The sequence below is a fragment of the Fundulus heteroclitus genome, chromosome 14 (genome assembly GCF_011125445.2).
Source record: "Fundulus heteroclitus isolate FHET01 chromosome 14, MU-UCD_Fhet_4.1, whole genome shotgun sequence".
Lineage (NCBI taxonomy): Eukaryota > Metazoa > Chordata > Actinopteri > Cyprinodontiformes > Fundulidae > Fundulus > Fundulus heteroclitus.
The window spans coordinates 12,903,611-12,929,758 of NC_046374.1; the positions used below are offsets into that span (position 1 = coordinate 12,903,611).

A 26,148-nucleotide genomic window follows, 5' to 3' on the forward strand; every position below is an offset into this window, starting at 1 on the left:
TCTTTTTTTTTTTTTGTCTTATTAAAAAACGGAATATCTGACTGAAGCGTGGTAAATTGAGTGCAGCTTTAAACGCTGGTCTAATTTGTAAAATGTATTTTTGATAAAAAAAAATAAAAATAAAAAGATCTACATATAGACACCATCGGTCCTCCCAATCTTTCATAGGGTGAGTGCTCCTCTATCTTTGTGAGGCTGCTGGCCCTTTAAGACAGGGAGAGGACAGGATGAGCCCATACCTCACACCCCCCTACCCTTCATTGCCCTCCTCCTCAAACACATTGTTCTGCGGCTGCCGGCGAGAAACCGGTTCCCTCCCGCAGCTACTGGCCAGCCATCAGAGCCGCTGACAGCCAGATAGACTAACACTGTCAGACAAAATCACTGACAGGTAAACTGTCTCTCCGAAACGCGTCCACCCGCGGTGTCTCACCGGCGGAGCATCTCTTTGTGCGCGTCCAACTGTTCACGTAGGTGGAGACAAAGACAGCGGACAGGCTGGCGAACCGACACGCGGACACGGAGACGCTATGAGCGAAGGCACGCGCCATGGGAGCGGAGGACACGCGCTCAGGTGGGTGGTTGGCTTTTACACATGAACAGAACAAAGACAGTCCTACTGTCATGTCTCCGTCGTCGGTGAGTCCGTCTGAAGGCTCCATCCTCGCGGATGCTGCCCTGCTTGTTGTCATGGTAACCATCTCAGAGTCTGAGGTCACGATGAGGAGGAGGAGGGGGTGAGGTGTGTGTGTGTGTGTGTGTGTGTGTGGGGGGGGGGGGGGGGGTCTGGTGGATATGTTGGGGGTGTTTTTTAGTCTCTAAGTGCGCGTTTCCTGTTTACTATTTACCTGTAAGCAACCATGTGACGCCGCCAAACCCTGTCAATCAAACATGCAGTGGCAAATACTTCCGCAGGTAGGCTAATCACGTGACGTTTGTGTCCGTTCAGGAAGTTGGATTTTACTGTCGAGATATTTGAGATTGCACGAAAAGAAACATTGAGTTTAACATACAAACAGTTCCTTTTTTTCTAACTTATTTGATTTTGGTTTGATTTTGTATTTTATATAAAATCTTTCTTTATGGTACTTTTAAAGGTTACAACCTTATTTTAAGAAACTGGTATTGGAGACAATGTGTGACAATGTTTGTTTCCAACCGTTTAATTTAATATGAAACTTTAGCTTTATTTCCCTGCCTCTTCATCAGAACATAAGCAATGGGGATATGTCATTTTGATTTATTCTTGTTATTTCATGGTATCTTCATAGAGGTTTGAGATTGTTGTTCATTCACACTGATTTGCCTGAATTCCTCTCAGAAAAATAGCATTTTAACATGTTAGTTTTCATTTTATTGTTGATGACATCATGCTCATTCGTGTTTAAATAACCCAAGTAAATAGTAAACAAGTTTCTGTGTGAGAACACGTTCTCCTTTAAATTCAGCCGGTCAACAGGAAGAGAGTGAAGGAAGGAAGCCGACTTCCTCTTGCACTGAGACACACACAGCTGCTTTTGTTACTCTGTGTGTCTGTGTGTGTGTGTGTGTGTGTGTGTGTGTGTGTGTCCTACTTCCTTCCTTTGTTTGATGGCTTCATCCTAAAAACACAAAGAGTTGAGACAATAAGCCATGCTGATATGTTTTGAAAGAAAAGTACAGAATAAAGAAGAAATCTCTATAAATACAAACATGAGAAATAAACATGTCAACCAAAACAAAAACAATAAACAAAAACACAAAGAAACGTTATACATTTGTTAATAAACTGTGCTAACATTAGCACACATATTTATGATACTGTAAATGTAAAACAACTCGTTCTAATAAATCTGTTCGGTGTGTGTTTTTCTCAATGAAAGCATAGAAAACCGAACATGCCTACACCTTAAAAGTCATTCACATTTTATGGTGTAGTGTTCCATAGCATTTTCTACCTTTCTTTTCCATTTTGGATTGAAAGGTCCCCTTTTATTGACAAACATGTAGATCCTCATCAGACTTTTCCTCTATTTTCCACTTTGATTGAACAGATTATGAGAGCAATCTTAGAATATCACATTTGTTAAGTCTTTAAAGTCCTGTTTTCAGAACAGTTGGATTCCCCCAAATTAATGACATTTTTTTTAAGTCATGCACTGGAATCTGTTGTCAGCCTACAAAATAGAACTGGGATCTAAGGAGCTGACCTGTAATGGTTGCATATATCTTACAAAAAATACCCACATTCCTACTGCATAAACGTTAAATCTACAAATGTTCAGGTTAGCCATATGGCGGGACGATAATTCAGTAACAATATATTTCGATTGACAGACGTATATCGATGACAGAAAAAAAAAAGGTCGATAAAAAGTTAAATAGAATAACCATTTTCCTTCCTTTTGCATTCTAGCCATGTAGGTTAATATTACAGTCATTACTTCTTCCCAACCAATCACAAAAGCAGACCCAGGGGTGCTCAGTCACCAAGCTCCGCCCCCTTCAAAGAGTTCAGCGAGCACACATTCTTTTTTCTTTTTAAAAAAACTTGCAGTTTTGGTAAAAGTTGGGTGAATAAAGGATTGAGTTTGAACTTTGTGTTTGTGTGTTTTTTTATCCAAAAATAGGTTGCAAAGCAACAGCGTAAAATGGCCAGGGCTGCACTTAAAATATATGTTTTGAATTTGTTGATAATTGTCTATATCGATCAATATAATTTCTATTTTATTGATATGCTTTTTTTTTTTTATATCGTCCAGCCCTTGTCAGCCATAACTTGAATACCAATAATTCCTAATATCATCTCGGACACTGGCATGCCTACCTATTAATGTTGAACAATACTTTTTTACTTGTCTTTTTTCATCAGTAAGCTGCGATTCTCTGCAAACGTGGCTAACACCTGGCTAATTTATGGCTCGTTGCGAAATACAGTTTAGCCAGAATCCTGGCTGAGTGGAAGGCTGATTGTTTTTTCAGTGTTTTCCGGAGTTCATGTGGAAACAGAGCCTTGGAAAGACATCAGTTCCCCTTGAACCTTTTCACGTTCTGTCATGTTTTAACCAAACACTCCAGCATGTTTTATTGAGATTTTGGGTCATAACTCAACATAGTCTAATGCACAATTGTGAAATGAAAAGGAAAGGATACATTGTGTTTAAACATTTTTACAAATTAAATCCTAAAAGGTTGGTGTGCACTACTGTTTAGCCACTTTGAGTAGAAATAATAATCTTTAATAATAATCTTACATTTTATTTGTCATTGTAACTTAATATATTTAAATTATACTTCCCCTCTGCATTTAACCAAGCCCTTAAGGAACAGTGGGCTGCCACTGAGTGGTTGCAGGGGAGCATTCTGGGGCTAAGGGTCTTGCTCGGGGACCCAGTCTAACAGTATGTGAGTATCAAACCTCGGACCTTACAGCCTTCCCAGGAAGCAGGCGCTCTGCTCTACCCACTAGGCCACCACTTCCCCTAAAACCACCTTTTGTTAGAGCTACAAGTCTTTGGATATGCTTGAGTCAATTGTGTAATCTACTGTTAGATGAACCTCAGCCCTAGTCTCAAATCTTTTAATTGCATGTATACATTCTATCTCACATGTATGCATTTTACTCTCACATACATACATTCTCTTCTCACATACATGCATTTGCGTCACATATGCACATATGCACACATTCACACACACACACATATATATATTATATTATATATATATATATATACATATATATATTATATTATATATATATATATATACATATATATATTATATTATATATATATATATATATATATATATATATATATATATGTGTGTATATATATATATTATATATATATTATATATATATGTGGCAGCTTTTGTGTTAATCTTACAAAATGAAATCTTTGTGGAAAAACCTGGTGAAGTTTGTACTAGTCGTATCTGAAAATGTAAAACATTTCAAGGGGTAAGAATGGGGTTCAAATTGCCACATTTAGGGAATGTACTACAGTGGGTTCTGACCGTTAAGGTTTTTCCTGGTCTAGTAATGTTTAAATTTTCCAAATACTGTATTTGGTTGTGTTTTTAAAGGAAACTTCAAAAGCATGTTGCACCCAGTGTTTTATATTATAAAAAAAACATTATATTACCCTGAAACTTCTGGAATCAACTGCAAGAACAAATTAAATAAGAAAACAATCAAGCTTACCTGCCTGTCTGTCTAGGTAACGCTGTGCTAAGGTGTGGCAGCTGGTGATTGGTGGTTATCATGGTGCCCAGGCCATCATCAGGGGAGCTATGGGGGCTCCATCTGATGCCCCCTCGGATTCTAGTGGACTGCTGCCTCCCCAATGGTGATATTTCATTCTTTTTTATGTCAGTCTTTTTTTTCCTGATATATATTTATATTTTTAATGTATGTTTTATGTGTGTCATTATGGATGCCCAGCTCTTACGTGTCCTTTTTACATATATCTATCCTTCATGCATAAAAATGAACTGGGCCTTCTGAATGTATATGTATAGCTGAGCTGTTGTATTGTCTCTATAGCCTGTCTGTATTCTACCTATGTGTCATAGTAGTTTTATTTGTATTTGTTGTATATATCGCTTCATTTGGAATTGTTAAATTCGAGCCGAGTGTGTTATTGTGTTGTTATACTTGTAGTTGATCTGTCTATTTGTTCAACAGGTATGATGGTGAGCCTGGAGTGCCTCAGAGAAACTCCCCTCATCAACATAAAACAGCAGCTCTTCATTGAGGCCAGGAAGTACCCTCTCTACCACCTGCTGCAGGTCCACCATTCTTTTCCTTCTCTGCAGCGTCCCTCTACCTGTGATGAACTTAAGCTCTCACATATGTTCTCTAACTGGTTAGGAGGAGTCATGCTACATCTTTGTGGGGGTGACCCAGGAGGCTGAAAGGGAGGAGTTTTATGATGAGACGCGGAGGTTGTGTGACCTACGACTGTTTCACCCCATCCTGAAGGTCATTGAGCCGTTGGGGAATCGTGAGGAGAAGATCCTGAACCGAGAGATAGGTAGGACTTGCCCCTCCATTTTCTGTGATGTCATCACTCAGAGAATTCCTTTGTCCTCCAAACTAACATGTCTTCACCTCTTTAGGCTTTGCCATTGGGATGCCAGTCTGTGAATTTGAGATGATGAAGGACCCAGAGGTTCAGGACTTCCGTCGCTCTATACTGAGTGTGTGCAGAGAGGCAATGGAGGAGAGAGAAGGGGGCGGGGCTCACACCCAGGCACTCTATGTTTACCCGCCCAATGTGGAGTCCAGTCCTCATCTGCCACAACACATCTATAGCAAGCTGGACAAAGGTGCTGAACTGGTTCTTCTGCTTGGTTATGGATGTAATTTTAGCCAAGACCTGAGACCTGTAACTATCGCGGTTCTCTCTGAACAGATTTCTATATCCCTGTCCGTCTTACTCTGACCTAATATACTTTATTAGACAACTCATATATAACAACTGTCTCTATCTAACTCTCTGCTACTGTTTGTATGATCAGGGTTGAATGAGGTGTGTGTGTGTTTTTGCAGGACGGCTCATAGTGACCATCTGGGTGATTATGTCTCCATCAAACTCTAAGCAGAAATACACTTTAAAGGTAAATCTGGCTAAGTTTTAGTTTGATTCAGGTGTGAACCAGTTTTATCACTGACCTTTTTTATTGATCTGTGATTGGCAAAAGGAATATCAATATTTTTCTGTTTGGTGAATGCACCATGAATGAGTGGAAAAAGACTGCACTAACGACAATCGTGTGATACTGTTAAGTGAAGGAGACTCAAATTTAGATAAGCTATTTTTAAAAAGGTGTATTTTCTATGACATGTCTCTACATGTCTGTGGTTCCCCATGAGAGAGCCAGGCTTTCAGCAGATAATGGCAAGGCTGAATTTATTACAGCAACGATGTTCTGTTTTATAGTGTTGAGCCTTCAACCTCTGTGGGTGCGGAAAATGTTGGCAGCTTTTTGTATACGTCTGAGTTAAAGATCTATATTTTCTAAGGGAGCCCCTACAGTTTTAGTAATACTCTCCTGCTAACCATGCTAATCACTAATATAAGATGCTAGTGTTCACTATGTCAACCTCATGAGCATTTTATCTTTGTTTTAAAATATGAATTAAATCTTGGTTTATAATGACTACTCTCACAGATATAGATGATGTGATCATGGCAGAAAGGCCAGAATATAATAAGTTGAACACTGATATTATATCTTCTATATTAGTTATTGTAATTAAATCATTAGCTATGTTTAAATGGACAAAGGTAATCTGAAAAAACGGCCAATCTGAATATAAATGTGACGTGTAAACTTGGCAATTAGAATATTATAATCAGCTTAAAGGAGCAGTAAGAGATATTTCACCACTAGGTGGAGCTTGAGCACGTTCTGTAGACCAAATCAAGATGTGTATCAAGCCATGTCTTTCTCTACCTCAGTCCAACACTCGACATCCATTTCCCCTTCTCACCTATCGGCTTGTTTGAGTCTATTTGCAAAGGATAAAAACACATCAGAACAGCATCACTTTTCAGTGGAACATGTCTAGTGAAGAAGTAACTCATAACTTTATAATGCTGTTAGCAAGAGAACGTTTTAATGTGATGGCCATGCTCTCTGCCATTTTGTGGCATTTTATGGGCAGGGTTTATGTGATGCACGTGAACAGCTGCCTGAGTGGCAGCTGTTCACGTGCATGTACGGCCCGTCCTGTGTCTGAAATTAACTTCCAGATTCACCTGCCAAGTTGGCCAGTATATGTAAAAATTAACTGGCCAAGCATATTTTTAACCAGCCAAAATATACATTTTGACTGACCCCTGCTAAATATCCTCACATAGTCATGCTAAGTAATTAGCTGAGCTAAATGCTAGTTGTTAGCAAATGGACAAGACGTAGTTGCTGTCGTTCTCACGTCACGTGTGCGAGTGTTTGTGTACGTGCACATTTTTTGTTATACATGCTGAAAGCAGAGGAACATGAAGAAGCATCCACCCAAATGATGACTAAAAAACACAATTTATTTGGTGCAAACATTTACTCGCCATGTGGCAGCTAGCCCTCTGAAATTTACTCACCAAGCTGTAAATTTACTCGAATTTGGTGTCTGTCGAGTGTTAACTTTTGTTCTATTCTGAATTAAGCCAGGTGCATTACACTAACATTATGATCAGATGAATTGATTGTGTCCCATATAAACGGTACAATCTCATTATTTTTTGTTTTTTTATCCAAATACATTTTGATCCCATTGGGAAATCTTATTATCAAAATAATAGACCATCTCAAGACTTTAAAATAAGTCCCAAACATAGACACAAGTTCATAAGCTTAAAGCACTCACCTTCTTATCCATTGGTATACATTTATTTTAACGGATGAAGCGGTTAATTCAAAACTACTGTGAAAGAGAAATAACATGCAGATTAAATGAACATGATTTTGTTGCTTATTGTGTGACGTCAAACTTTGATGTTTGTAGCTCTCTAATATGTAACCACTTTGAACTCATCAAAGATTTGTACTACATCTTTACATCACCTAATTTATATGGTTCATTCACACCGTTTTACAACCTTTCACATCACCTTTGTGTCCAGGTGAGCCACGACAGTTTGCCTGAGCAGCTAATTGCAGAGTCCATCAGAAAGAAGAGTCGCTCGATGCACCTTTCCCCTCAGCAGCTCCGACTCTGTGTGCAGGAGTACCAGGGCCAGTACATCCTTAAGGTACACTGGGCCATCCAACCTATCTCTTAGCTCTCTGTCGATCTACCTGCCCACTTGTCTGTTCATCCACCTGCCTACCAGCACACCTGTCTGACTGTCCATCCACCTGCCTACCTGCACACCTGTCTGACTGTCCATCCACCTGCCTACCAGCACACCTGTCTGTTCCTTTACCTGCCTACCAGCACACCTGTCTGACTGTCCTTCCACCTGTCAGTCAGAGTCCAGGAGAACTAGGACCAGTACATCCTCAAGGTACACCTGGTTGTCTGACCTGCCCATATATTAACCTGTGAACATTTCTGGCTCACAGTACTGTTGGACATCTCCAGTCGTCTCGCTTATTCGTGTTTCTTTGTCCCATGTGTCCCTCTGTCACTTGTGTCCATCCAACTCACAGGTATCTCTGTGTGTCTCTTAGGTGTGTGGCTGTGATGAGTACTTGCTGGAGAATTTCCCCCTCAGTCAATACAAGGTAATCAATTTAAAGGTTTCAGCCTGTTTTTCTCTACTTGTCCGATTATCCTCACTTGTCCCTTCTGTCTCCCGTCTCTCTGTTTGCAGTACATCCGCTCTTGTATCATCGTTGGACGTCTTCCTCACCTAATGCTTGTGTCCAAAGACAGTCTCTACTCTCAGCTTCCAGCCTCAGGCTTCGTCACTCCGTCCTACAGGTAAAAGTCAGCTGAACAACCTTTCTGGAGGACACAGACATGCTGCAGCTGTGTAGTTGTCGTGCTGTATGTCTTTTAGCCGGAGGACACCCCAGCCGTCTCCCTGTCCAGGAGGTGGTGATGGATCTCCTCCTCGCTCCCTCTGGGCCTTTAACACTCTGCTCAGGGTCCGATTGCTCTGCGCCACCTACGTCAACGTCAATATCCGGGACATTGACAAGGTACCCATCCTCTGACCACTGTCAATTAATCGTCCTTCTTTACCTGTCTTTTTCCATCCTCTGTCTACCCTCATTATTTGTTCCTAACCCAAGTCTACTTTTCCTAAGCCAAAGTCAACATTTTGAACATGTACAGAGTTGAAGTCTAACACTGTGTCCTTGTCCTCTGTTCTCTTTCTGTCAAAATGTGGGACATTAAAAAGCTTTGTTGAATTTGTTTTCTGTCCAACACACTTTCGTTTGTCTGTCCTCAGTATGTGTTATTTTCGATCTATTCAATCTATTTTCATTTCAGGGTTGTACGTTGACACTCACAGGGAGAAAATCACAGAGCAGTACTATGTGCTACTTTTTCTTGCACATCTTTTGTGTGTGCTACCTTCTACAATGTGTGCAATTCTTGAAGCAGAGCATTCTAAATTCATGCTAAAGCAAACATTCTCATATGAAGCAGAGGCAAGTGGTTTCCAGTTATTTTTGCACCAGTGTCACAGCTGTCCTCGATCCAAAGACAGCAGATGCAGAAATGATCAAAGAGATAGCAAAAATATTACCTCATTGCTAGTTTCAGCTCCTGACAGGATCAAGGCACTTCTCAAAAAGGGAAGGATAAAGGCTCAATGTAGCAAGGAAGAATCAAGTTTGGGTTAATATTTCTATATCTGTTTTTCTATTTCTGTTTCTATTTTCTCGATCCACTGTATATATGTGGAGGCACTGTATATACCTCATGCACCTTTTCCTCCTTTTGGCACCTTCTTTTGATTATTGAGCCGATGTGACACGTGAATTTCTCCCCTGTGAGATCAATAAAGTTTTTCTTATCTTATCTTATATCCACATAAATAGCATTGACTATTGTTAGACACACATCAAATAGCAAGAATTTCACATTTGCTTTGTACAAACAGGCACTGTACTAATTTGTGAATTATTGTCAAAATGAAAGTGAAACTTTTACCTTCCTGACTGTTTTTATATCATATTATTTATATCCAACAATACATAGAAACTAAATAATAGTCATAAAAGTCAGAATAAAATAAAAATAAGGGTTTTTGTTTCAGTTTTGAGAGTTTTGCCTGGGGTTATGTCCTATAGACCTGTTTACAGTGGTAAAAATACTGTCAAGTTACTGCTCAGTAGTTGGTGCCCAGCTTGCAGAAGTTTATTTGATCTCTGTGTATTAACCTCTGTATGGGAAATGCAGATCTTCTGGAATGTGCTCCAATCAAAAGACCTGTGATACCACTTTAAATTTTCTAAATTGTTTAACAGTTTAGGGAATACATTTGTTTACAGAAATCATTTGCACAAATATCAAGTACACATCCTTGGATGGGTGGATGTGTTAATTTTTTTGTGCTGCAAACAGTGCTGGCCTCTTTGAATCCAGTGTTACTCCCTCAAGCTTGATTGTTATATTTAGAGAGCTTTAAAAGCTCCAAAAAAACACTATAGAAATGTAGACAAGTATCCAGAACAAAGAAACACAATTTGCTCAGTAGTGCAGTCCAGGTAACAGATCTTGATTTTGCATGTAGTTTCAAAATGAAAGGGACATGGGTTGCACTCATTCAGCAATAAAGTTATCATTATCTGTCCTACTTAGATCCTTAACCAACTAAATGTTATCTAAATCTTTGTCAAACACCCTAAACCTCTCCTTTCTGTGTCCTCAGTCTCTGTCTTAAAATTCTGTCCTCTGTTTTAAATCTGTCCTCCGCTGTGTGTCCTTCCTCTGTCTCCTCAGGTTGTCTTGTTGTCTTTCCTCTCATGTTCTCGTCACATGTGATTACTCACAGTCCAGGTACTTTGAACATGTGAAGCTCAGTGTTGTGACTCTGCCCTTCTGAGATTGCTTCTTGTCTCCTAGCTGTAGTTCTGAGTCTGCGAGTTACAGTAAACGTATATCTGGGGAGGTTAAGTTCATACGTGGACACCTGGGACGACACTGCCATTAATATAACACACAATGAGGAAGTGAATTTGTAAACAACTTTAATGTACACAATTTCACTATGTATAACTCACCGTTTGATGGAAGGTGTTTGATTTTTATGCAAGTGTTTTTCTGACATTCGGGTATTGTTGTCACCTGACTTTAATGTTTATCTGTGCATAGATCTATGTGAGGACGGGTATCTATCATGGAGGAGAGCCGCTGTGTGAAAATGTGAACACCCAGAGAGTTCCCTGCTCCAACCCCAGGTAACGCATCCTATCATTGCCCATTCTGCAGCACACACATTTACACTGAAAACACTGAACACCCGTCTGACCCTGGTATTACCAATCTGACGCTGCGTATCAGGTGGAACGAATGGCTGACCTATGACATTTACCTGGCGGATCTTCCTCGCTCAGCAAGACTCTGTCTGTCCATCTGCTCTGTGAAGGGAAGGAAAGGAGCCAAGGAGGTAGGACATAGTAGAGACATCACTATGGTGAGACTGTGCTTGTTTAGTCTTTGAAATCTCTCTCTGTGTCTTCCTGTAGGAGCACTGCCCCCTGGCCTGGGGTAATGTCAGCCTGTTTGACTACATGGATATACTTGTCTCTGGGAAGATGGCTCTGAGTCTTTGGCCCGTTCCTCATGGCCTTGAAGACCTGCTCAACCCTATTGGAGTGGCTGGCTCAAACCCCAACAAGGTACTTGTGTTAGTTGGCATCAGGATGATTGAGCTGACTGATGTCTGATCAATTATAAATGACTAAACAATAACTGATAGACAACTGGAGAATGAGTGGATGATTACTGATGACTGGCCTGGTCATTGGTTGTAATCTGCAGGAGACCCCGTGTGTGGAGCTGGAGTTCTCACGATTCAACCAGACAGTCGTGTTTCCTGATGAGCAGCAGATTGAAGAACATGCTAACTGGACCATCAGCAGAGAGCTAGGCTACAACTACTGCCATGGACTGGTAACTCACAGACTGACCTGTTTGAACAGAATTCAGAGACTGATGTCAAATTATGCATACAATCTGATCCATGATAACCATGAAATTTGCAAGAGTCTGCATGAAACTGATTAGATTCTAAAGGTTTTGACAGGACTTCTCTCTTGCGCTCACACTCACAAACACACCCACACACACAGAGACATGTGCTTGATCTACATTTTTATGCTACTGTTTCTCACTGTATTTCTTCAGAGTTAATGCCACACTGCTTAATAGCAGCAGGCTGCAAAACAAAGGTGGGGCGTAAAGCCATTGCGTTACCAGATCTGTTGAAAACTAAAAACGGTACAGTGGAGCGGAGTCTGGGCAGGACAAGTAGAGTGGTGTGGGATAGTTAGGGGCCATGGACAAGTCCCATTTGATTAGTGGAATCTGTTTGTTTTTGTCTGGATCCTGGATTTTAGTAATTTTACAACCTAGTTAAGAGCTAGATTTTTTTTACCTTATGAGTAAAACCTTCTAATTAAAGAGTCCTATTTTATAGACTTATTGCCACATTCTATGAGAATAGATTAATGAAAAGCTCTAGGTCATGCTGTCAAAGGCTTGTTCCTATCTCTGTGTTTATTCTCTGGTGTGTAAGCTCTGATTTCTGCTCACTCGTCTCTGTCTTAGAGTAGCCGCCTGGCCTGCGACAGCAGTGTTTCAGCCACTGATGCAGAGCAGCTTCGCTCTCTTTGCTCCAGAGATCCTCTGTATGAGCTTTCCGAGCAGGAGAAGGACTTCCTCTGGAGACACAGGTGAGGTGGAAGCTTAATGTTTTGCTAGAGGTAAGATAGTTGAGGTAACAGAATGGACGCAAATAGTGACAATGGCGACAATCCCTAAAGTCAGTTTAAATTATTAACCATTGCTACAATTCTGAATATAAATATTCAGTAATCTTTTGTCCAGTTTATAAAGAAATTAAGCAATTTCTTATCATTGAATCCTAATTTGCTTTCTAACATCTTTATGGTGTCCAACAACATGGGATCATCATTACCACATTTTTGGTTTCATAAATTAATTTCACGTTCTCCTTTGTGAACTACAGACAGCATGTTTGTCTTTTACGTCATCAGCTGTGCGCTTTGAATGTGTGAATAAAGGGCTTCTATAGTTTTGTACATTTCTACATGCTTGCTTTAAGAAATTGTGGAAAGGAGGTTTACCAAGGCAACTAATAATATCCCATACCACCACTCAGCTTGGCTTCTTTTCAAGAATCAGGAATCTTTATTGCCTCAATGTGTTACCATAATGACATTTTAGATGAGACACCGGCTCCAAACAACTTTCCATTCTTTCAAATGAATAACTCTGGAGTTCCCCCAAGAAAAATCAATGTTTCTACAGTGTGGTGAGTCTGGGGTTTGGAAATTCAATACTGTAATGCCCAACAAAGGATTCACAGCTAATGTGTATATGTAGTTCCATCACCTATTGATGAATGACAAAGTACCAAGTGAGAAACTGAGATAGTGGTTGTCCAGTTGAGGCTTGACCTGTTGTCAGGTTCAGGTTCCTCAAATGGTTTAGTTGCAACCACTTCCAGTTCTTCTGGATAGGCTGCTTTTTTTATATTGAGAGGTCAGTACTTTTATCAAGCAGAGGAGTTCAATATTTTGATGTCTGGTTCAAGAGTAATAGGATGGAGCAGAAGCTAGATAAACGGATTGGGACCTAGTCTGTAAATATTCAGATGTGTCTCAGCTCATTTTGCAGTAGAAAAGAGCTGAGCAAAAAGTGAATACTGGGTTTTATGGTACATCCATGTTCCAGACCTCAGTTATGGTCAGAGATAAGGATCATGACCAAAAGAACAAGATCCTGAATAAAAGTGGCTGAAATTAGCTTCCTCAATTGTACAGCTGGGCTCACAAGAGATGGGGTGAGGAGCTCTGTCATTCAGGGAAGGCTTGGAGTAGAGCCCAGGCCCCTCTGCTTTGCCATCTGATCAGGATGCCTTCCAGACACCTCCCTTGGGAGTTTTTTTTTTATTTTCCGGCACATCCTAATAGAAGGAGAACTTGGGAATGGCCAGTCTTTATTGCAGGAAATATAAAGATTCCTTCGGGGATGAGAAGCTAATATGATCCCCAAAATAAGATGCAGAATGTCAATAGTAAGAGATTTCTGGTTTTTCCTCTTGGATCTGCTACTTCATTGATCTGATCTGGAATGATAGATGGATGATGGATGGATGGACAGATGGATCAATCTTTACTTCTGAAAAACCCAGCCTTTCTTGGGGACTACGTTCTATCAAATCTTCATTTTAGTCATCATATAACATTGCTTGTTCCAATCATTGTTTTTTTTTTTTTACATATCTATAAACCACACACCCCAACATATAGGGAAATGAAGCAAATAAAAGAAAACATAAAATATATATGCTCCATACTTATTTACATAAAACAAAAGTGGACGAAAACAGCAGAAATATTACTTTTTTTCGTTTTTCATTTCAGCTCTATTCTAATTTGGTGATTTATTTTCATGTATGTGTAATATACATGTTGCTTCTTCTAGCTCTGATTACTTTACTGTCTGTCTCTACCTGCCCATGTCTCCCTGTCTCTGCCCATCTCTCTACAGACATTATTGTTTAAACATCCCAGAGTCTCTGCCTAAGCTGCTTCTGTCAGTCAAATGGAACTCCAGAGACGAAGTGTCGCAGGTATAAACTCATTGGCACGATCAGGAAGGATTCGCCAAACCACGTCATATCCAGATTGCGATGTATTAAATTATTAACAAAGAAAGTGCAATCTGAAGCAGGAATCAGTTGTAGCCAAGCTCAGACTGCAGTGGCTGAGCTGTAGTCTGAGCAGCTCTTACTCAAGGCACATGGCCAAGCTCCACTCACACACAGCAGCCAGAGGAAATGAAGCCATCAATGCCCTTCTTGTGGCTGAAAAACTCAGTGGTTTGAGAAAAGAACTAACTATAGACATTAATAAAACTCAGTGTTGAGCTTTTGATTTCTTTCTGTTTTGAAATTTGAGTCGGATTTATCGTGAAGTAACAAAAATTGTTCTCAAAAAAGAGTAGCACTACTTAAACATATTTTTTCTAATAATCAAGTAGGAGTAATTGTTCAGGGCACTAAAGTAATTGAGTTGTACTGCCTAATTATTTAGCAATAATGTGATCATGCAGGCAAAATAAAAGATTAGATAGATAATTATTTGCTGCCCATCTCTGCTTTTAAAGTATATTTGTTGAAGGGCTTCCATTCAGATAATACAATACAGGCCATTATCTGCACTGCCTAACAGTGCATTCCAGCATTGTTTTTACCCCATTTAAATTATACAATTTGTGTCATGTTACAGCCATTCAATGTATTTATTTGGGTTTTTATGCAATGGTTTTATGCCAGTGCTTAATCTGGAGGAACTGCAGAGATTCACAGCTCAGGTGTGGGAATCTGCAGAAAGAACAACTATTATATATGAGAAAATTACAAGGCAACCTGTAAGACCTGTAAAACCTGTAAGATGCTGCATGGACTTAAGACTGGGCAAAGATTTTACCTTTCAGCTGGACAACAACCCTAAACATGGGTTAGAATGGTCCAGATTAAAACATATTAATGTGCCACTTGTCAAACTTGTAACATGACAAAATGCAAAACTGCTCAAGACGTTGTAGCATATGATACTTACTCTAAACCCTTCATTGCAGATGTACTGTTTACTGAAAGAATGGCCTCTGATGGAGCCTGAGTCAGCTCTGGAGCTGCTGGACTGTAACTTTCCTGATCCGATAGTGAGAGAGTTTGCTCTGCGCTGTCTGGTGCAGGGCTTGACGGATGACAAGTTGTCCCAGTATCTGCTGCAGCTTGTACAGGTGAGTTGAAACTGGCACTTCAACTGTGTTCTTTTTCACAATGGGAATGCAAACCTAATCTCTGGGTGTGCAGGTATTAAAATATGAGATGTACTTGGACAATCCTCTGGCTCGATTCCTCATCAAGAAAGCTCTAACCAATCAGAGGATAGGACACTTCTTCTTCTGGCACCTGAAGTAAGTGTAGATTTCCTGCTGTTAACCTGTGCAAAACTACAGTAAACAAAGGTGTTGGCTGCTTGTGCGTTCAGGTTGGATTTGACAAGAAGTGTTTTCACAGGTCAGAAATACACAACAAGACAGTTTCCAGAAGGTTTGGCCTGCTGCTGGAGGCTTTCTGCAGAGCCTGTGGCATGTACCTGAAACACTTGAACAGACAGGTGAGCCTTCAGACACCTGAATCACGAGGGTTAGCTGTCAAATATCTGGAATGACACGTCTGTTTCAGTTTTATTAGCCAGGGTAACTACTGATAAGCATGGGCATTCACATTGTGGGTCCCATGGGCTCAGTGATATTTTAAGAGTTAACTAGGGGCATATATCTGGAAGTTTTCAAAGGGTAAGCTGATAATATTGGGATGGCACACCAAAAACAGAAAGCCATAAAAGAATTTCCGGAGTTTTATAATACTTTTGTCAAAAGTCTCAAAGGAAAGCTCTTCCTTAAACTACCTCTTGTTGTTCCTAAATAACAAATCCAGGCTGTCATGTCACTACACAAGTTATCTTTCAATAATCAAGCTGGAAACACAGAAACATGGAGTGGAACTCAGTGGGCAACGTTGTGTGTTAATGGCAAGTGTGTATGATCTTGTAATGTTTTTACCTCCCTTAGTGACTTAGAGAAGGAGCAGTGGTGGGTTGACTTCAACCCTCCTTAACACTACGACCCATTTAGAGATCTCACAGTGAAGATCATAAGGCATCTAGCTCTCGGCTACATATAGCATTATGGGTGCAGGGCATTGAGAAGTGGTTTGGCAAAAGACACAAATTAGGCATAATTAAATAAGATACATAAATAAATAAATGCAGCTCATAGTCTTCTTCTGTCCAAAGTTAATTTTGATTTAAAAAATATTTGTGTAATTCTGTTTGCCCAATTGGGACTGAAGGGGTCGAGAAAATGTATATGGATGATCATCGCTCCCCTAGGTGACACCAGTTAAGTTGACAATGAATTACAGTTTAAAAGATACAGTGAGCCAATGATAGGGGAAGAAATATCCTTAGTGTCATTTAGCCTCTTGTGATGTCTTGTCTGGTTAATGCATTGCATTAATAGAGGATTTAGAAACAAAGTTCGGTAATTTTGACACAAACATGTGAGCAGGTGGAGGCCATGGATAAACTGGTGAATCTGACTGATACACTGAAGCAGGAGAAGAAGGATGAAACTCAGAAGGTATGAAAACAAAACCCGACATGTTCTTTTATTTATTCCCCGGGACAAACTTTTGACATATCTCTGTACTGGTATTTATTGGTGGATAGACTCAGATGAAGTTCCTGGTTGAACACATGTCACGTCCAGACTACATGGAGTCTCTGCAGGGATTCGTCTCTCCACTAAACCCAGTTCACCAGCTGGGAAACCTCAGGTAACAATCCAATACATTTTTCTAATTAAGGCTTAAAATACAACTCTAACCCCAATCTCTCCCATTGGCCTAATTAACCTACTAGGCTGCAAACCCATCAGTAGTAAACCAATGGAAAACAAGTTGTTATGCTTGCAGGCTGGAGGAATGCAGGATCATGTCCTCAGCAAAGCGTCCCCTATGGCTGAACTGGGAGAACCCTGACATAATGTCCGAGCTACTCTTCACCAACAATGAGATCATCTTCAAGAACGGAGATGGTAGCTAGCTCATTGTTAATCACATTATTGGTTTTGATGCAGAATAAGAACTGTACTAAAAGCAGAGTTGTCAGGGCATTGTGGGTAATGTAGCGGGTTCTGTTTGTGTTGCAGATCTGCGTCAAGACATGCTGACGCTGCAGATCATCAAGATCATGGAGAACATCTGGCAGAACCAAGGCCTGGACCTGCGGTGAGCGCATGTGACATCATCAGAGGAAGTGACATCAACCACATGTGACTAACCTGGAGTGTTTGTGTGTTGCAGAATGCTGCCATATGGCTGCCTTTCTATCGGTGACCGTGTCGGTCTTATTGAGGTGGTGAAGAACAGCTACACTATCATGCAAATTCAGTGCAAAGGAGGCTTGAAGGGGGCACTGCAGTTCAATTCCAACACGCTTCACCACTGGATCAAAGACAAGAACCATGGAGAGGCGTCAGTACTTCATCTAATTTCAGACTGTTAATCTTTTAAGCTTTATATATCTGTAGCCCTGCTTCATCTGGCTGTATGGATACTTTAATGCATGTGCATTTTTCTATATGAACTTTTTCCCCCTGGCTCTTAGTCTTGCTGCTGTGTATCGGCGAGTTTGACTCTTTGGTCCCATCTGTCTCTTAGGTATGATCGTGCCATTGACCTTTTCACCAGGTCCTGTGCAGGTTACTGCGTTGCCACATTTATCTTGGGAATTGGAGACCGACACAACTCCAACATCATGGTGAAGGAGAATGGACAGGTGGACCTCCTTTGCCTCCTTTCTGCATTTTCTTCCCTTAGCTCCCCATACTAACTCTTATTCTTCTCCCTTCAGTTATTCCATATCGACTTTGGCCACTTCCTGGACCACAAGAAGAAGAAGTTTGGCTACAAGAGGGAGCGTGTGCCTTTCGTGCTGACTCAGGACTTCCTTATTGTCATCAGCAAAGGCATTCAGGAGTCAACTAAGACAAAGGAGTTTGAGAGGTGTTCGCCCTAGTTCCCGTCTCTCTGCAGCTGCTTCCACTGCCTATCTCAGAGCCTGTCTCACTTGTGTTTACCCGTCTGTGGTGCAGGTTCCAGGAGATGTGCTACAAAGCTTACCTGGCCATCCGACAGCACGCTAGCCTCTTCATCAACCTCTTTTCCCTCATGCTGGGCTGTGGCATGCCTGAACTGCAGAGCTTTGATGATATCGCCTACCTTAGGAAGACCCTTGCATTAGGTAAGGTGGGAGGGTCGACTTTTAAGGAGAAAAGACAGATGGTCAGAGACAAAAGAAAGAAGGCTATTGAGAGTGAGAACATTGGTAGAGAAAAGTGGAAAACTGAAACGTTACAAATCATGTAAGTCAGCCATTTAGAAAACTTATGAATGGTTCAGTTCAGGACAATTCAGCTGCTGACCAGAACAGCAATCTGGAAACCTGACTAACCTCGGCATGTGGGAGGACAACTTGGGCTGTATGCCAGACCAACTCAGATTTCCTGAAATTGGTACAATAGGAACAAAATATGAGATTAAAATATGCCCAGGCACTGGGTTTGATGATGAATTCATGGGAAATGAATTGCCTTTAGAACTATGACTAAGTGGAATGACCTCCCACTCTGCTTTGGCTTTGTTTTTTTTTGTTTTGTTAGTACTGGAATAGGAAGAATATAGGGCAGGACTCACAGCCAGTCTGAAGAAAAGGTCCTAAAGGTGTACTTAGACTAGTTTTTGGCTAGCTCTGACAAGGACTTTGTTGAGAATCCTTGTAAAAAGAACTTAACATAGACCACAGAACTAAAGTAGTGTTGCAAAATGCCCTGAACAGTCAGCACACTGGTCTTGAAAGTCACAGTATTTCTGTGAGAATAGCTGGTGGGATTAAATCTATTTACAATCAGATGAAGTAAAACATAATCTGATTGTACCAAGCAGCGGGTAACAGCTAGCTTTGAGATTCCAATGTTTAGGCGTTCCCTTTGTTATCTTGGAGGATCGTCTAGGTGGTGCCCCTGAAGGTCTAAAATTACTTATTGGTTAATGGAATCTAAAAGTGGGCTGCTTAAAAAGTGGGAAACCAACTGAAGCAGTGTTGTTGTGAGTTATTGATCGGTTCCAATAATAGACTCCTTTACAGATTCAAAGAGAAACTCAGATGCTTAAAACTAAGACTTTAAAAACAAACAGCCGAAATTATCGAACTCTTGGGCTTGGTTTATTTTCATCTCGCAATACCATCTAATGTAGAACAGATTACTGGATCAATGTGTGCTTCTGTGCTTTTTTGTCTCTCTTGTTGTGTCTCTGCTCTGTATTCTGTAACCCCCAGTCGGTCGAGGCAGATGACCGTTCATACTGAGCCCGGTTCTGCTGGAGGTTTTTCCTTCCCGCTAGTGGGTGGTTTATCTTTCCACTGTCGCTTCATGCTTGCTCAGTATGAGGGATTGCTGCAAAGCCATGGACAATGTAGACGACTCTCCCTGTGGCTCTACGCTTCCCCAGGAGTGAATGCTGCTTGTCGGGACTTTGAAGCAATCAACTGGTTCCCTTATATAGGACCAAGCTGTATAATATGACCCAATCTGTATAATATGATTGAACTTGACTATGTAAAGGGCCTTGAGATGACATGTTTCAGGAATTGGTGCTATATAAATAAAATTGAATTGAATTGAATGTGACAATAACCCAAAACAACTAGCAGGACACATTTAGTTTATTTTATTTTTATTATTGATTTTTAAAGCACTATCATCCATCCAAATAAGGAAAGCATAGCACGTAAAAATAAAATGCACTCAAAAGATCCCAGAAAACAGAATAATTCTGTTAAAAAAAAGAATGTGTTAAGGAACATTAAAAGCCTTTTTGAACAAATATTTTCACCCCAGCATTTAAACTAAGTCCTTTGAAGTTAATAATTAAAGGGGACTGGATGACCTCAGGGATCTGCCATGCACACAAAAAAATTAAAGTTCAGATAAATAAGAAGGTTTAAGACTAATGTGAACCCCGCCTCTCGCCCAGTGGATGCTGGAGATAGGCACCAGAAACCCCCGCGACCCCATGAGGGATTACGCGGGTTGGAAAATGGATGGATGGATGGATGGATGACTAATGTGAATTCAACACCTCTATTGTTTTTTGTTTCCTTTTTACAATTTATTCCCATTAGTCATGAGAACCGAAGTCTTTACAATCAGAGGTGATCTTCTTTGATACAAAAGAAAGGGGTTGATGTTGCCTTCTACTCAAGCACCTGTTTTTTTTGCTAGAAGTTTGTAAAATCAATCATTATTGGTCAGATCGTATTGCTTTAATGACAGAATTCAACCCAGGAATTCAATAGATGGGTGCAAAAAAACAACTTTTATTTTTAAAAAATAGTGATGCTTTTAGTGCAGAAACCAAAACAACAGAAACTAGACCAATACATACAACAGTCCAGCTGTAAATTCTCTTGGCTCACAGTCCATTTTCTTTTCCCCTAGAAAAGAGCCAGCAGGAGGCGCTGGAGTACTTCACAAAACAGATGAATGATGCTCATCATGGAGGATGGAGCACCAAGATGGACTGGATCTTCCACACCATCAGACACATGCCCAACGAACACTGACACACAAACACTACAGATACTGACACAAGTAAGCACACGCATATACATCACAACACCTGACACACAAACCCATACACAACAGCGCACACTACACAAATGACATGTGCTTCAGACACATATACATCAAACAGTGATATAAATCACGTAAAAATCCAAATATGCAACCCATCAGACACAGGTAGCAAACGCACACATGTTTATTCAAACACACGCCCACACACACACACACACACACACACACACACACACATCTAAAGCACAAATTGTGCTTGTTTTCTGCACTAATCAGGTGAGGGTAATGATGGCGATGATGGATTTGTTTAAGACGGCCTTTTCCATCACCTCACCATGTTGGGGGGGATAATGGTCATAGAAACACTAGTCTCTCAGGTGCAGAGGTCGGAGACGTTGCTGAAAGTGCCAAAGGCATGCGGGGAAAAGAAAGTAATGATGATGATGTCAACATGTCTTCAATATGATGCAACAAGTCAGCCAGCTGGCTCTACTAGCTGCAAACTGAGTCAAACTCTTTTAGTGTAGCAAACATTTAAATAGAATTTTATGAACCAACTGCAGCTTTATTGATACCTGGGAGGTGAACACTGTGGTCACTGTGAAAGCAATAAACAAAAACCTCTGATAACAAATCAGTGCTTTGATAATGACAATCAAGGAGTTCTGACAGAGGAGAAGGCAGAGCTGAGTCCTGCGCTGTGAAGCAGCTTCAACCTACACAGATTATTTACAACATTTGGCTAAGCTAAATCAGATCACATTGAGTTGTATTATGAAGCTGGTTCCCATTTTGCCAAATAAGCAAAGGCTTTCTGACTAAGGTTATTTGAGTAAAAAACAGGGAGAGCTGGAACCAGAGGACCAGTCACATCCATGAAGGAAAGCTTGCTAAAAAAAAAACAACAACGAATGTTTGTACTAATGAATAAGGAGCCTGTTCTGCCGGCATTAACGCTGATTACTCTGTTCCATAAATATGCTGAAGGTGCCGGTTACTGCTGAGACATGAAAGAGTCTCAGGTGCAGTCTGACTATTTTAAATGCTTTTCAGGCTAATAATGAAAGGGAGAATAATGTGAATCAGTCCACAAGTTGATTGTTCACAAAATAATTTTGTCACCCTCAGTCTTCGTCTTTTGTTTTCTTTTTTGATGATACAATTAAATCCATACGTCTCTCTTTCCTCTTCTTTTCAAAGCCAAGTTTATTATAGCCGTCCATTTGTTTGCCAAGGTGCTTTTTAAACTGGATTTTTGACATTATAATGTTAATGTCAGACCACGTGCACACTTTCAGTCTTCCTCTCCGGTGCGATTATTTCCTATAAGCAGCTCACCAAAATAAAACCCCCTCTATGGATGACTCACATACAAATGTTGAGTTTAACAATATGTCAGAGAAAGGATTACAAATTTCAGCTCTGAGGCTCTTACAACTAAACAATGGGGATGACGTCCAAAAGAAGAACAGCCCCGAATCATGGTCACATGTCCTTTTTCTAAACATAGACACGCCCCTAAAAGGGGACAGTCTACTCACCTGACATCTGAAGAAAGAATGTGACGTCACAGAGATGCAATCTGTTTCATGGCATGTTACTCTATGAGTGTCTTGAGCTGACTAAGTGTAAGCATGCATCTAAATCACAGGGAGAGTTGTTCCAATAGGAACTCCACAGCCAATATCTAATTAGACTAGCTTTAACTTTTAGTAAAGGTTACCCAATTTAAACAAACCGTAACAATAAGCATTATAAGAGTCTGAGTCGGCTTAAAGGCAGCTCAACATTTTGCATATTACCTCAACTTGTAAGTCAAAAGTCAATGCATGCTAAAACAAATCCCTAGGAAATATCAGTCTGCAAAGGCAGAACAAAGTTGTACCCGTCTGCTCTGTGATGCTCGCAAAAACACAAGCTTGAATCAGTTATGCAACCATGTGACTGTGTGACAAGAAAAGAATGTTGTTGAGTTTGTTACTTTAGCCTGCAAACATAAGTGTTACAAAATACTTATTACAAACAGTCTGACTGCACACCGCTACCTGGCTCTAAAGTGTTTTAAATGACCAGGGATTCATTCACTTCCGGAATTGTAATTATTTCTTAAGATCAAAAAAGTGAATAATTAGGATAGAAGGAAGAGCATTAACGGGTAAACAAACATTGCTTTAAAATTAGTTGATCTTTACTCTTGTAAGCTAATCTGCCATGGAGTATGTCATACTTCCAGTATTGGTTACTATGGTGATAAAACCCAGGAAAGAGGAACCAGCTTCCTGATATCAAAATCCCAGGACTAAACCTTAACTAACTTTGCAAATCCACTAACCCTGCTTCATGGAGCAGGGCTCAGATCCGCTGTGGGCAGAGTCAAAGAGGAGTTTGTGAAAATTTCATATATCATATTTATTGTTAACTTTCAGTTAAAATAACTGCTGCTTGAAGAAGAATCAATACATCGTGCATCATTTCTTGTTGAGATATATCTTTTCAGTCTCTTGGTATGTGCATTTGTTTAGATAATTTATGAAATGTAAGTTAATGTGTGCAACAGTTTTGGTTAAATATTTGAAAATGTACTCCCTTATGTTAAAAGAATATAAAAAAATGCTGAATTTGAAACTATGTAGCACTTTTGTTGTAAAATTCCAGCTAAATTTGTGAAAGTTAAAGCTTCCTCTCATAAACTTTACTCCTCATATTACTGGCTTACTTTCGTCACTATGATGTCAGAAGATTTTAAGAGGGTTTATTGAAAAGCACATACAGTACAGTGTGAAATACTTCCTAATGAACAAAATACCATCAAAATATTTCTCAGGTAACTTCTGAAATAACATACAAACTAATTCACGAAATTATTTCATTAGGCCTTTTCATTATTTCACATTTTGTGATAAACATGACCAGGCCAAATACATTCTCAACGCCTAAATTTTACTAAATAAAATATGACTTTTCTGTTGAAAACATCCGAAAAATTAAAGGAACACTAAAAAAAAAACACATAAGATCTTAAGTGGGGGGAAAAAATCTGCTGGAAATCCAATCTGATATGGGTAGGGTAATGTATTCGGAGGAAAAGAATACCACATCATTTGATGAAAATTACCAACCCACAAAGGTTTTAATACAAAGTCACAGGAAATGTGCAACTGAAGCAGCAGGCTAGTCCAATTTTCCAAAAATCCATGGCAGTAATTTTAAATAATACTCAAATTTGTGTGGCCACTCTTGGTTGTATGCATGCCGGAGCCCTGGACCATCTGAGGTACACCCTGGTGGCGTCGGATGGACCCAAACATGATGTCTCAGAGATGATCTGTTGGATTTAGATCAGGGGAGCGTGGAGGCCTGTCAGTGGTACAAATTCCTTTATCCTCCAGGAACTGCCTGCCTGCTCTTGCCAAACCTGCCAATTCAAATGCTCTCTGTCAAATGCAGAAGTCCGTTTCTAATTGGCTTGGTCAGAGACCTGCTGAAGGTCACTTTGTAGGGCTCTGGCAGTAATAATCCCGTTCCTCCTTTAAAACAAAGGCACAGATATCGGTACTGCCAATGGGATAAGGGCCTCAGACAGATGTCCAGTTGCCTGTCTCCTGGAATCACCTCCATGCTCTTGGAACTGTGCTGGGAGTCACAGCAAACCTGGCAATGAAACTTATTGATGCGCCATCTTGGTGTAGTTAGACAGCCTGTGCAACCTCTGTAGTGTCCAGTTATTGCCTCATACTACCAGTAGTGATGCTGACTCTGGTCAGATGCAAACTACTGAAAAGCAGTCCAAAACAATAATAAAAAAAAAATCAGGAGGAAAAATGTTTTTGGCCTCTACCTGCAAAATCATTCCTGTTTTTTGGTCATTGTAATGTTACCCTTTGTCAGCTGTTCAGGTTTTAAGTAACAACAGATGAACTACTGATTAACAACCCCCTCTACTACTAAACTGACCAGATCAATATTCCAGAAGTTCAGCTGACTGATTGAAAGATGTTCCTTTAATTTTTACAAGGTAACAAATCATAGTCATCCCACATTAAGTGTGTGATAATTCATGGGGCTTGTTTTGTAATAGTGGTTCATGATTACAAGATTACAGATGAATGCTACCCATATATCAAGCCTTTTAAAAAATATCTCATGATGAATCATGATCAAAGCTGAATGTGGTCAAATGTGCAGATTAGATTGTGACGTCTTTGCGCCAGTACTGGGATGTTTGATGAAACTGATGCCTATCTTAATTTTACTACATCAATCTGTCAACTAACACCACAACTAAAATATTATACCCAACTAAATTTTTTTAAGAAAAAGTTTAACAGTTACAGTTAACAACCAAAAGCTTTTTTTAGTAGACCTTTTTTCGATAATTGACAATTTTTGCTTCTTTATACAGTTTAATGTATTTATTCTTGGTGTCCAATATTTCATCAAATTCATTCAAGTGTTGCTTAATTCAGTGTTAAAATACACCATGTTATCACCTTACTGTATTGAAGTAAAAATGTCAAACAAATCCAACTGGATTTGAACTGCACTTGTTTGCTTTTTTTTTTACAGTGCTCTGAGAAAGCTTTTGTTTTGAATAAGCACTGTCTAAATAAACCTAATTGAACTGAACTAAAAGTTTTGTGTTGTTACTTCATAAATTAAGTATTTGAGTGTTGAGTGAAGTCCCTTCACTTCTGACAGGAGCTCAGATAATACACTGCACCCTGTCAGGTAATAAAGTCTCAGCTGGTTCAGTATTAATGGAGCAGTGTAAAGTATTGTCAGTAGTTTACCTACACTAATCATGGACATGAATAATATGTTGGCTTCGTGCTGCAATAACAATACAAAATGAAAGTGGTTATTCTGGAAATAAAAAAAACTTATTTTGTAGTTTTTCTGTGTCAAACATATACATTCAGGCATATTCACCCCAAAGATATTTAGTTAAATGTATTTAAACAACAAATCACAGGCTTTTTTCATCCATTAAAAAGCTTCTGGTTTTATACTGGTTGTATATTTGAACACCCTTCTTAGTTGAATTTGGTAAGAATTCATTAAAATTGGTTGGTTTCCTGACCTGACTTGTCTTTTAAGCATAGTAAATCTCTTGTGCTCTTGACTGTGAAGTGATGATAGAGGCAGCCTGGGAGAAGAATGTCTGTGGTCACTTTTTCTTACCGCAAGAATGATTGGGTTGTTGCAGCAAAGCTTGGTGGAGCCTGCTTTATGCCACAATC

At 39.9% G+C, this 26,148-nt stretch overlaps 1 protein-coding gene across 1 annotated transcript; it reads left to right on the forward strand.

The window, feature by feature from the left end:
• The first annotated feature begins 229 nt into the window (after positions 1-229).
• LOC105922040 (phosphatidylinositol 4,5-bisphosphate 3-kinase catalytic subunit alpha isoform) lies at positions 230-23,506 on the forward strand. The gene is made up of 28 exons (XM_012857935.3): positions 230-574; positions 4,203-4,331; positions 4,670-4,773; positions 4,856-5,018; positions 5,104-5,313; positions 5,537-5,604; positions 7,611-7,739; positions 8,161-8,214; positions 8,304-8,413; positions 8,493-8,634; positions 10,760-10,845; positions 10,949-11,054; positions 11,134-11,286; positions 11,429-11,560; positions 12,218-12,342; positions 14,186-14,267; positions 15,278-15,442; positions 15,516-15,619; positions 15,723-15,822; positions 16,778-16,849; positions 16,939-17,045; positions 17,184-17,305; positions 17,420-17,498; positions 17,574-17,744; positions 17,931-18,048; positions 18,124-18,275; positions 18,365-18,513; positions 20,771-23,506. The coding sequence occupies exons 2-28, from the start codon at positions 4,247-4,249 to the stop codon at positions 20,893-20,895; spliced, it is 3,213 nt and encodes a 1,070-aa protein (XP_012713389.1). The 5' UTR covers positions 230-574; positions 4,203-4,246; the 3' UTR covers positions 20,896-23,506.
• The last annotated feature ends 2,642 nt before the right edge of the window (positions 23,507-26,148 follow it).